Genomic DNA, 12,657 nt, shown 5'->3' on the forward strand with positions numbered 1-12,657 from the left:
TGTAAGCTCACAAAAATGTGAATAGATGTGAAATGAGCGAGTCAAGTGGATTCCGTTCGGCATGTACTCTGAATTTCACATATGATAGCATTGAATTTTAAAGGTTTGGATTGGCATCGCAAGACCGTTCATTTTCGGCAGGCAAGAAAGGTTATTTTAGTTTTTGTGCGAAAGTGGGTGAGAGACTACAACGTGCGGTGCGCCTCAGGCATTTGATGTGAATCAAGGCTGAAGGTTTACAGCAAGCCCTATCGCTGCACCGCGGCTGAAGTGGCTGCACGATAGACATGCAACTTCTCTTGTGAAGTCCAAATAATTACATATAGTCCCAGGAAAAAGTTTGTACACCCTTTGAAATGTCTTACATTTCTGTCAAAATTTATCATAAAACATGGTCTGATCTTCCCGGAAATCTTAAGAAGGAACAATCAGAGTCTGCTTTAATTAATTCCTCCCAAACATTTACATTATATCATATTTTTATTGGTCATAAGGCCATAACATTCACAGGAGAGTAAGGCATAAGTAAGTACACCCTTGCATTGAGTAGTTTTTAGGTCTCAGTTAGTTGCAATATCATCAACCAGACTTGTCCTGTAGTTGCAAATCAGATTAACAAAACAATCTGTTTGTATCTTGTCTCCCTCTTCTTTAGAGAACTGCCTCTCGTCAGCAAGGTTTGTGGGATGTCTGGAGTGCATAGCTTTCTTGACTTCATGCCATATAATCTCAATTGTTTTTTTTCAGGGCTTTGACTGGGCTATTTCAGAATGTGTATTTCATTACTATGAAGCCATTCTGAAGTCGATTTGCTTCTAAAGTATGGGTTGTTGTCACATTTCAAGACCCATACTCTTGTGTGCTTCAACTCTGTGACAGACTTCCTCACGTTTTTTCAGTAAAATATCACAATAAACTTGAGTTCATTGTTCCACTGATAATAGCAAACTGTCAACGGCCTGAGGCAGCAAGGTAGCCACATATAATGATGCTCCCGCCACCATACTCAGAAGAGGAGATGTAACCAAGAATAGCTAAAAATGGGATTCATTCTAAAATTAATGGGGTTTATGTCCAAAAAAATATTGCTGCACCTTTGAGGTTTGCGAAAAAGCATTTATATGCCTCATAGAATTACTGCAAAATATTCTGTAGACCAACATTCAAACCAAAGTTGAATTGTTCAGGGGAACACACAAGGTCATGTTTGGAGGAGAACTGGAGAAGCACACCTTCACCAAAACATCATCTCCACCTTTGAGTATGGTGGCGGGGGCATCATTATATGCGGCTACCTTGCTGCCTCAGGCCCTTTTCAGTTTGCTATTATCAGTGGAACAATGAACTCAGAAGTTTATCGAAATATTTTACAGAAAAATGTAAGGTAGTCTGTCACACAGTTGAAGCACACAAGAGGATGGGTGCTGAAATGTGACAACAACCCAAACTTTAGCAGCAAATCGACTTTAGAATGGCTTCATAATAATGAAATACACATTCTGCAATAGCCCAGTCAAAGCCCTGACAAAAAAACAATTGAGATTATATGGCATGAAGTCAAGAAAGCTATGCACTCCAGACATCCCACAAACCTTGCTGACGAGAGGCAGTTTTCTAAAGAAGAGGGAGACGAGATACATCCAGATTGTTTTGTTCATCTGATCTGCAACTACAGGAAACATATGGTTGAGGTTACTGCGACTAACTTAGGGTTAAAACCTATTGAATGCAAGGGTGTACTTACTTATGCCTTGCTGTCCTGTGAATGTTTACATCTTATGGCTCTGAATGCTTGTGTAACTTGTGCTTTTTGTGTGGTATCCAGTGTTCTAAATAGCATCGGTTACTACTGCTGTGATATACTTTTTGGAGACAATAAATCTTTGGATTTTATCGTTTGCCTTTTTTCCTTTTTGAATTCAACGAACATGTGATGTGGCAGGGTCAATATATTTGACAGGACACCATAGGATGCTATGCCAGCCACACAGACCCAGAATAGGATGTACCAATGCTAGCCACACAGATACATAATAGGATGCTATGCTAGCCACACAGATACATAATAGGATGATATGCTCGCCACACAGATACATAATAGGATGCTATGCTCGCCACACAGACCTATAATAGGATGTGCCTTCCACCAGATTTTATGGATTTCAGTCATTTCAGTCACTGACGTACATGGACAACGTTCTTCAATTTAATTCCATTCAACAGTTTTGAAGCATCCGTGATTGATATGCGAGGATTCTTCTGCTCTATATGTCCACATTCATTCCTTAGCAACTCTAAGAACCAGTGCTGATAGGATGGTGGTTGCAATTGACTGTCAATCAAAAGAATTCTAAAAGAATTGAAATTGTCAATTAAGTCAACTAACAATGCTCATTGGTCATTTAAACAATTTAAATAGCTTTCTGAAAAAAAAGGGTCAGCTCAAAAAATGTTTATATATTTGTCTTGCTGAAAACGGACGGGAAACTACAGTTTGCCCAAAATAGAGTAGACTCGGCAAGAACTGGCAAGGAGATGAACTGGCTCAAGTCTCCCATGAAGAGGCAAGGGAATTGGCATTTTTTTCCCGGTTTCCGGGTCCCATCCCCGCCCTTCATTTCAGAATAGAACCCACTGTATCCCCTCTACTCAGTATCAATGATTACAGGTTTTTTGTGTGCGTGTGCCATGCACACCTTCCATTGTTATGATGGAATAACTCTAGCTCAGTGTCATCTGACCATTGATTTCCCAAAATGCTTCTAGCATGTCCATATGTGTAAATTGTACATCTTATTTCTGATAAATAAACAGGAAAGCTTTTTGATGCATCACCATCCAAAGACCATTTTCCTTGCACAAGGTAACAATGTAGAACACTGCACTATCAGCAGCTGGATCCTCTCCTCAGCAGCTAGATGTTCTTGTATTTCGATGTTTACTAGTTTGCACATTGCCATTCTTACCATCCTTCAACCATGCCATTTTTGAATGTACCTTGCTCCTTTTTTCACTTATTGTAGCCAATTACAGTGAATCTGATATGGTTACTGACACAAGCCACAATTATATTTTTTAGTAATCATTTTCCTTCTACAAGGACCATTTTAATAGACTCCCTTTGGTAGTTACAGCTTCACAGACTGCACATGCATTGTTGGCTCGAACACGCACACACAAACAGACAGTGCAGACCTTGAAGAGAGAAGACATGCCACCCTGAATGTGTACGATTCTGAAAAATAGACGTGTTACGCAATTCCAAGAGGAAATAGGCTGTTCCAGAAGCAAAGGACATGTTTGTGGTTAAAAGCAATTAAGCGTACCACTGGACTGAGGACATCAGGAATGTCTGTGTTTGTGGCGACCACCTCCTATCTTAAGTTATCGTGACCATCCGTTTTCTTATCTTTTCTTATCTCACCCTGGCTAGTTTCTTAACAAATGTGCGGTAAATGGTGGACTCTGCTCCAACAATGCACACACAGCTCAATGATGTCACATCTCTATACAAACATTTAAGGGGTCTATAGCTTTTTTAGGCTACAACATAATTAAAACAAGTTTATGATAGAACCTAACTCTGCCCTATAAAAGGCAAAGAGCAGTAACAACGCTGACACTGAACCAAAAATAATAGATAATAGATAATAGATTGGATATTGTCATTACTGCCAATTTGACATGGCAATATCTGTAAAACTGAACACAAGATATAAAAGGAGTTGTGAAGACCCATTTTCAGTGAAACTCAAGTTTGACAATATATGTAAGCAGGGGGCGATTTGTTGGAAAACCAGAAGGGGGGATATGCTTCAGATTTTAAGCAATATCAATGGAATTACATTGACCTGTGACAAAACTATGTAGAAAAAGTGACGATATCAAGACCAGAAGGGTGGATAATCCCCCCCATCCCCCCTACAAATCGCACCCTGTATGTAAGTACTGCACTTTGTCTTTGTTAGTGAGGGCCTTACAACATAACGTCACAATGGCAGGGCTATGACCATTTTGGAATTTAAAGAGTGCCAAGCCAAAACCTCTGCACATTAACCTTTTGTTACAGTTTTTGTTACATTTTCATGTATTAAAAAAAAACATGTGTAGTATCATGAATCCCAACTAAGAATTTTGGTCTGGGACAGTCATATGTTGTAGAACAAAATGATTGATTGATTGATTGAGTGATTGAGTGATTGTTTATTGAAAGCACATTAGCAGCCCCTTTACAATATCACTAGTCTTCCTGTGGTCATACAAATACATACATTCTTTTCTTACATACTTTCTTTTCTTCCTCTTTTTCACAGATTGTACAAACATAAATAACACAAGAAAAAAATGCAAGATATACACAAAACAAAACAATAACAAACACAAAAGAGGAAATTAAAATCTGTCACTTACATAGGTTATACGTTGGTCCCATATTAATATTTTACATTCAACCTCTTACTGTATTTTCTTCACTTTGTAGTTGTGTCCAAATTCAAAATGGCTGCCATTTACAATGTACAGGGGCGCTAGATATTTTACATTCTACCTCCTCTTCTATTCTCTCTGACTTGACCATACTATGTACAAGTGGTTCAAATTCAAAATGGTTACGCATCAGAACTTATGATGAGTTAATGACTTATGACTGCTTATGATGAGTTAATGATAAAGTTGCAGTTACAAAATGATGAACACAAATGGTCAGAACTATAACAGTCTTTATACAGTGTAATGTTCAGCAGCGGTTCCCAAACTGGGGGAGGTCGGGACACCTTGGGGTAGTCACAAAATTAACTGTCAGGGGGTTCACCATTGGTTGACTACTTGGACCTTGTCTTAAGCCTCCCAACATAACAAATCTGTTGAAATATCTGCATCACTAACACTGCCGACTTTTCACATCAGCAAAGACTTTCCCGTTAGTGTTAGACTGATTTGGGATTTCTGCAGTATGGAAGGATCTCAACTCCTGTGCATGTGTTACAGTATTTAAAGAAAAATCTAGATTGTCCACCTTGAGTATTTTAGATCATGTTTGGCTTACTATATGTTACATTGATTCTCTTGTGAGTTTTTTGAGGCTGTGTGTCTACAAAGGCCTTCTACAGGTCGGTGTAGGTGTGGGACTGCTTTGGTTTTTCTTCTGTGTGGGTTTTCTGGTGACCTTTGAGAGTACGCTTGTCTGCAAAGGCCTGTCCACATGAGGTGCACTGGTAGGGCTTTTCTCCAGTGTGGACCATCAGATGCCTCTTCAGTTGATGACTTGTTGAAAAAGCCATTTCACACGTGGTGCACTTGTGTCGCTTTTCTCCTGTATGAATTCTCTGGTGTCTTGGAGCCTGTTCGCTCCTCATGCTCTTACCACATATTTTACAACAATATGGCTTTCCATGGGTTCTTCTTACATGCTTCTTCAACAAGTCTACACGTGCAAAGACCTTTCCACAGATATGGCACACATGCTGCTGTCCCTCTGTGTGGGTTTTCTTGTGTGCTTGAAGCGAGCGATAGATTGTAAAGGCCTTTCCACAAGTCATGCACTGATATAGTTTTTCACCAGAATGAATTTGTTGATGCAAGAGGAGTTGTCTTTTCTCAGTAAAAGTCTTTTCACAGGTTGTACAACGATATGGCTTTTCACCAGAATGAGTTCTTTGGTGGACGATAAAACGTTGCTTTTGTGCAAAAGTTTTTCCACATATGGCGCACAGATGTTGGTTTCCTTCCGTATGTGTTCTCAGGTGAAATTTGAAAGCCTCTTCACTTGCAAAGGTCTTTTCACATTTGGTGCATTTATATGGTCTTTCTCCGGTATGAATGTTCTGATGGTCCTTCAGTGTATCTGCTCTAACAAAAGTCTTCCCGCATGTAGGACACACATGGTGCTTTCCCACAGTGTGGAGTTTCTTGTGTGTGTGTAAAGAGCTATAGTGTGCAAACTTCTTTCCACAAGTTGTACACTGGCATGGCTTTTTAGCAGAATGTGTTTGTTGGTGTTTGACAAGAAGGACCTTTAAGATAAATCCCTTTCCACATGTGGTGCATCGATATGATTTTTCACTTTCAGAATGAATTTGTCCGTGCTTTGTGAGATAATCTTTTTGAGAAAAGGCCTTTCCACAGATATTGCATTGGTACGGCTTTTGTCCAGTGTGGACTGACTCATGTCTCTTCAGATCACTCATTCTTGCAAAGGCTTTTTCACATGAGGTACACTCAAATGGTTTTTCACCAGAATGAGTTAGTTGATGTGTCCTGAGCACCTCACGTCGAGTGAAACCTTTGCCACAGATCATACACTTATGTGGCGTTTCCCCAGAATGACTCAGCTCGTGTGTGATGAGACTACGCTTTTGAATAAAAGCTTTTCCACATGTACCACAGAGATATTGCTTGCCTTCAGTGTGGATTTTCAGGTGAGTTTTGAGTTGACTTTTATCTGCAAATGCCTTTTCACACACGATGCACTGGTGCGGCTTTTCTCCGGTGTGGGTTTGCTCATGTCTCTCCAGGTGGCTTTGTCGTGTGAAGGCTTTACCACAAGTAGTGCAGGAGTATGGCTTTACTCCAGTGTGAACACTCTGATGCCTCCGGACGTCTTTTATTAATGCAAACGCCTTTCCACATGTGCTGCACTGGTGCGGCTTTTCTCCCGTATGGGTTCTCTGGTGCCTCTTGAGATCACCCATGCGTGCAAAAGCAAATCCACAGATGGCACATTCATATGGCTTTTCGCCAGTCGGTTTGTGAGGGGCGAGATGGGTTCTTTGGTGCTTTAAGACATGGTCCTTTCGACTAAAAGTCTTTCCACAAGAGGAGCACGAGTAGGGCTTTTCTGCAGTGTGGGTTATCTCATGTCTCTTCAAATCACGTGAGCGTGAGAAAGAATATCCACACGTGCTGCATTTAAATGGCTTCTCTCCAGATTTGCCTTGGTGGTGTTGTTTGACTACGGGTTTCCCATATTTGTCTGATGCATTATCTTCTGTGTCATCATCACCTGCAACGACAAAGAAGGCCAATTACTACTAAATAACATGCCACATATTACTTTGGCTTTGCATAACTCTTAGATATTTTTTTATTATGGAAAATGACTTACAGTTATAAAGGGTACTGGTTACAGCCCCTGAAGCAATGTGGGGTTAGGAACTTCAAGGGTATTGGTTACAGCCCCAGGGGTAATGTGGGCTTAGGTGCCTCAGGGGCACATCCGTGGATTGCTTGCAGTCTTCAGTGCCGCTTATCATAGCCTGGCCTTGGACAACATGGCAGCATGCAACTGCATTTGAATAACACGCCGGCTTCAACCGCTCTGTACATTGTGTTTGAGCACGACGACAATTTAACTCGTGACAAGTTAGGGTTAGGGGTGATTTTGGTCCGGGCACAATTGCCATTTCCCTTGCTTGTTACGCTGTTGTTGGCAAAAGTAAAGCTGCAGAAACATTGTATTACTGACTGGTTAGGGGTAGGGATGAACTTGGTCAGAGTAGAGCTGAGCATCTTCACGTTTAGCAAACTGCATGTCTCACATAAGCCTGGTCACATGGGGGAAAACAATTGCAAAGTCGCTGCACCACAACTGGGAAACTGTGAAATAAAAATACCGTTAGATGATTCCAGTCTGCTGCATGACATGAGCCTGTGATGTAGCGTTGCGCAACATACTGTACATCTTGGGCCATTTATATTTCAATAGGTTCTTGCAGGTTTCAGTAGGTAACATGTTAGCACTTTTAAGACCATTGTGAGATTAAAGCAGATAGCATACATTCTATTCTGAGGTGAATCAATGGTGGGGGGTGGGGGTGGGGGCCAGGGGGGAAAACGCCAATCCCCAGTTAAGTATGGGGGACTTGAGCCAATGCAGCTTTTTGCCAAGTCTACTCTAATTTGGGCAAACGTCCTTTTCAAACAAACCAAATATTCTTCTTGGACTGACCCTTTCAGAGAGCTATTGAAATTGTTTAAGTGACCGATGAGCATTGTTTGTTGATTGACAGTTAGAAATCTTTTAATAGAATTATTTTGATTGACAGTCAAATGCAACAATAAGCTCTTACCCACAGGCCCGATTCTACAGGGATTTTCGTCTACCGAGGCGTGGCTTCAGTTTTAATTTGCATTTACTCCACCCATACGCACCCATCTTTAGTTCTAACAGGGTCGATTTTAGAATCGTCACAGACGTGGTTCTAGGTGTGCGGAGCCTAGTTCCACTGCGACATGTTGCGCTCTCTGTAGCCTAGGATTTACCGGCATGTGCAAACATCTATCCCCACCCATGGCTTTTCTGTCGCCAGTTTTTACAGTAGACTAGACATAGGAAATTGGTCAAGCAATTATCATGTAACTCCAGTCTTTGACCAAGGAATGAGTCGTCAAGAAATTGTTTTTTGTGCTGACTGCATTCAGCTATCAACTGAAAAAACACAAACAAAAAAGAGAAGAGAAATACAGGAGAAATACAGTAGCCTATGAAGAGGCACTATGCAAAAAAGTCTTCACAGTGCACACTAATCAGTTGGCTAGCATTAAATTCATTCCTTTTCATTGCACATCTTTCCATACACGAGGTTTCCGTAGGACAGGTTGCCATGTACGGGTTTACAGATTGCTTCCTCATTCGCAATCCTCTACAACTCAGCTGTGAAATTATGGGAAACATCTCACCGAAAGTAGTTTTGGACAACGGGATGTCTGGCTCCATTTATCTGCTTCCGGGTCATTCCATGTCAATTCACACGCCCTCCCCAGGTGACCCTCTCTGATTTGCCTGATACCACAGGTACCTTTTGATACCAATTGAAAGAATCCAAAGTATTAACATCCTACGTCCAATGGTTGTGGAGATGAAACCCTCCAAAGTTGGGGTGCCATGTCCACTTTTCAAGCCTGTGAATTGCACACGAAATGTACGAGCAGATTTTTGACACCTCTAGTTTTAGTCTGAAGGAAGATACAGGCCTAAATATCACCATGGCAACTCAACATGACCCTGTCTATCAGTTGATGTACTTACAAACAGCATATTTGATATCAAGATCTTAGAAACCATGTATGCTTTGGAGTTATAATTGATGTTCCATCACATTTGGGAACTTTACAGTGTATTCCAAGTTTTAGGGCAATCTGACCTTAAATGACAGAATAGGGGGGACTCAAACAGCTTTGGGACAAAATGATCCTACGGTACCCCTTACTCCAGGCCTCAAATTAACCATGTGGGCACTTGATGATTGGAACCCCTCTTAACCCCATGTACAGTAGCACATGCCCTGTCACTTGGTGCATGTGAAGTCTCAAATCGGGTCGTAGCACTGCTTTAAGTGTGCGATTTACTCAAGAGGGACGACCAGGATTTCAAACAGTTTTGATTTTCTTGCGACCCCACGATTGCATAATCGTGAGGTGAAATCGCTTGTCGTTATGCCATGTACACTACACGAAGCGTGACTTACGATTGACCAAGAAATCGGCCTGACTCCCAAAAAGTTGTGTGAGTGACAAATCGTGGCAAAATTGTGTAAAAAGTTATACAATGTAAGGTGGGCTTTAGTGCGACAAAACATCTGCAGAGCGATGTGATTGTTTTTCCATCACATGTCGCAATAACTTCTTGATGTGCATCACGTTAAAGTGAATCATCTTGTTGATGGGAAAAGGGCTCTACACTACAAAGCAAAATGCAGAAACTGTGTACAGCTCCAAACTTATCATGACGTTAAAAGGATTTTGTTGTCTAGCCCCACTTTTGCAAGGAGTAAACCTTACCTTAATTTAGTCGAGAGACGAGAGGTTTTAGAATCACTGGGGACTTTGTTAGTTGTTAGTTTCACCCAATCATTGAGAGGGTTAGTTTTATTGTAACATGAAAATGAACAGTACAATATTTTACAATACAATTTTTAAGGCAAGGCAAGGCAATTTTATTTGTATAGTGCATTTCATACATGAATGCAATTCAATGTGCTGTACAGTAAAGTAAGATAAAAATGATGTAAAATAAAATAACATGAAATAAAATAAAAATAAACACACAAGGCATGGCAGGAGAAAATATAACAAAAAGTAAAGATAAAAGCAAGAAATAAAAAAAAACCCATCAAAAACATTTAAATCTCTAAGTGAAGGTATCAGAGAAAAGCGTGTCTTAAGTCTGGTTTTGAACTATCAACAGTAGGGGCGTTTTTCACTTCCTCAGGAAGCTGATTCCAAAGCTTTGAAGCATAGTGGCTAAAGGCTGCCTCTCCACACTTTGTTTTGACAGTAGGTCAAACCAGCAAGTTTTCCTTCATAGACCTTAGATGCCTAGTTGGTGTGTACAACTGCAACATATCCAGTACATTTGCTGCTGCTTCATGCCTGTTACTTGAATGACTGTACTGGAAAACTAGCTACCAACTAGTTGTAAATATTGCACATTACAATTGCTTACTTTATATGTATTATTATTTCACAATGCTACCATCACCATGTCAGAATCATCACAATAGGACATAACTGGAAATGCACAACAATACCTCTTCTTAATACATGTTCTATGTATGTCTGCTGTTGCCCAGTCTGCACTTTATACTGTATGTCTGTAAGGTACTGTATAGGTACTCTAGGTGTAATGTGTACTGTGTATGTCTAACTGTCTATGTCCACACCTAAAGTCTATGTAAAGAAAGATAACTTCAATTCTTTGTATGTCCAATGCATGTAAAGAAATTGACAATAAAACCGACTTGACTTGACTTGACTACAGCCGTTGAAAAAAGTTTTGTCGCCTATCCATCTGTTTGGAACAACAGCTAATAACCTGACATTCAATTTATCACTTGGCTTCAGAAGTCACTCGTATGAAAGCTACAACCCTCCCAAATGAAGTTTTATGTACAAAAATAAATGTCATGCACCAAAGGAAGATTGACTACTTAATGAACACAGAAAGGGCAGATTTTCACAAGACATAAGTTTTAGATATGTGACCAGCGAATCAGTCGATCCCTGTTTTTTGTAAACAGATGAGTTTTTTAATGATCGGACGACGGACGGTATCATGTTTCATACAGCATGCTAATTCCGAGCCAGGAATGAGGGATAATGTGTCTGTCAGCTGTGAGGAGGGGTATTAAAAACATAAATTAAGTTTTAAATATTGTTAAGACAGCCCTTCAAGTCCAATAGGGGGCCCTCTAGCAGGTGGGGACCCCTAGGATAGCATTTTAAGAATCCACCTCAGGGTCATTTTGTCCACATAACTGACAGTCCTCTCACTCACATTCTTAAGACGAACAGAAAAAAAGAGTGGCTTCCTGTTTTGTGGTTTGGTTCCCATCGTTCATGTCTAGGAGCCGTTTAAAATAATTGATTTGTTAACAAACATCACAACACTGGATAACATTCAGCAGTGGTTTCCAAACTTTTTCTGATAGGACCCCCTTGTGGACCCAAGAATATCTTCGCGACCCCACACCTCCCATTTTCAAAATGCGATATTTTTGCTGAACTTTAATATAATATAAACCACAGGAAAAGTAATACATTCACTACCCATCAAAGTGAATATTGTGACCAACAATGTATGGGAAAGGGTATACAAGCATATATTCAAGGTTTCATGCAAACAGTTCATTCTGTCCGTAAACCAACTGCGGTACCTCCAAAACCCCATTAGGAGTCCGGGCGGCCAGTTTGGGAACCACTGCATTGTACTTTCATGGCATTAATCTCTATGCGTTTTCTATTGCCTCCTCACGTAGTGTTTCTCTATGGCTTATCTGATGCCTCCTCACATAGTGTGCATTAATCTCTATGGGTTTTCTATTGCCTCCTGGCATAGTGTATCTCTATGGGTTTTCTGATGCCTCCTCACGTAGTGTGCATGAGCAAAAGCCCTTCCACAAATGGGGCACACATGCTGCTTTTCCCCAATGTGGGTTTTCTTGTGTAGATTCAGAGAGGTGCTGTGTGAAAAGGTCTTCCCACAGGTCTTGCACGGATATGAATTTTCACCAGAGTGAGTTCTCTTGTGCTGGACGAGATAGCTGCTGCTGGTAAACGCTTTCCCACACGTGGAACACTGATATGGCTTTTCTCCAGTGTGGGTTCTCAGGTGACTTTTTAAAGAGCTTATTAGTGCAAAGGTCGCCCCGCAGGTAGAGCAGCAATAAGGCCTCTCCCCAGTGTGTATCCTCTTGTGATGAATTAAAGCAGTGCGCTGTCTAAAGGCCTTTCCACACAACGTACACCGGTGTGGTTTCTCACCAGAATGAATTCTCTTGTGCTCGATGAGAATGATGTTTCGAGAAAACGACTTTCCACATGTGGTACATGGGTATGGTTTTACTCCAGTGTGGATTCTCTGATGTTTTCTGAGATACGCCTTTACTTTAAAGGACGCTCCACATGTGCTACAGTGATAGGGCTTTTCTTCAGTCTGGACTGTCTCGTGTGTTTTTATTGAGTTGAGATATGTGGAACCCTTTCCAGAGGTCATACACTGGTATGGTTTTTCATCAGAAGGAGTCTGTTGGTGCTCACTTTGATGCTTATTTTCAGTAAAGGTTTCACCACGTGTCTCACACAGATATGGCTTTCCTACGGTATGAGTTCTTAGGTGACACTGGAGATCACGTTCGTCTGAAAAGGCCTTTGCACATGTGG

At 40.8% G+C, this 12,657-nt stretch overlaps 1 protein-coding gene across 1 annotated transcript; it reads right to left on the bottom strand.

Moving 5' to 3' along the window:
• Positions 1–4,183: 4,183 nt before the first annotated feature.
• On the bottom strand, positions 4,184–12,569 carry LOC134458611 (zinc finger protein 850-like). Its single transcript, XM_063211036.1, has 2 exons — positions 11,815–12,569; positions 4,184–7,000 (listed from the first exon to the last, which is right to left on the bottom strand). The coding sequence occupies exons 1-2, from the start codon at positions 12,488–12,490 to the stop codon at positions 5,103–5,105; spliced, it is 2,574 nt and encodes an 857-aa protein (XP_063067106.1). The 5' UTR covers positions 12,491–12,569; the 3' UTR covers positions 4,184–5,102.
• Between the last annotated feature and the right edge of the window lie 88 nt (positions 12,570–12,657).

Source organism: Engraulis encrasicolus, chromosome 1, assembly GCF_034702125.1.
Source record: "Engraulis encrasicolus isolate BLACKSEA-1 chromosome 1, IST_EnEncr_1.0, whole genome shotgun sequence".
Classification (NCBI taxonomy): Eukaryota; Metazoa; Chordata; class Actinopteri; order Clupeiformes; family Engraulidae; genus Engraulis; species Engraulis encrasicolus.

What these genes read in the sequence shown, in the direction of transcription:
- LOC134458611 (XM_063211036.1), bottom strand. Translation starts at nt 12,490, where the DNA reads ATGACCTCTGGAAAGGGTTCCACATATCTCAACTCAATAAAAACACAC. An exon ending in ACTATGCCAGGAGGCAATAG is followed by an intron (nt 7,001 to 11,814) that starts AAAACCCATAGA and finishes TTGTCGTTGCAG; the next exon opens with GTGATGATGACACAGAAGAT.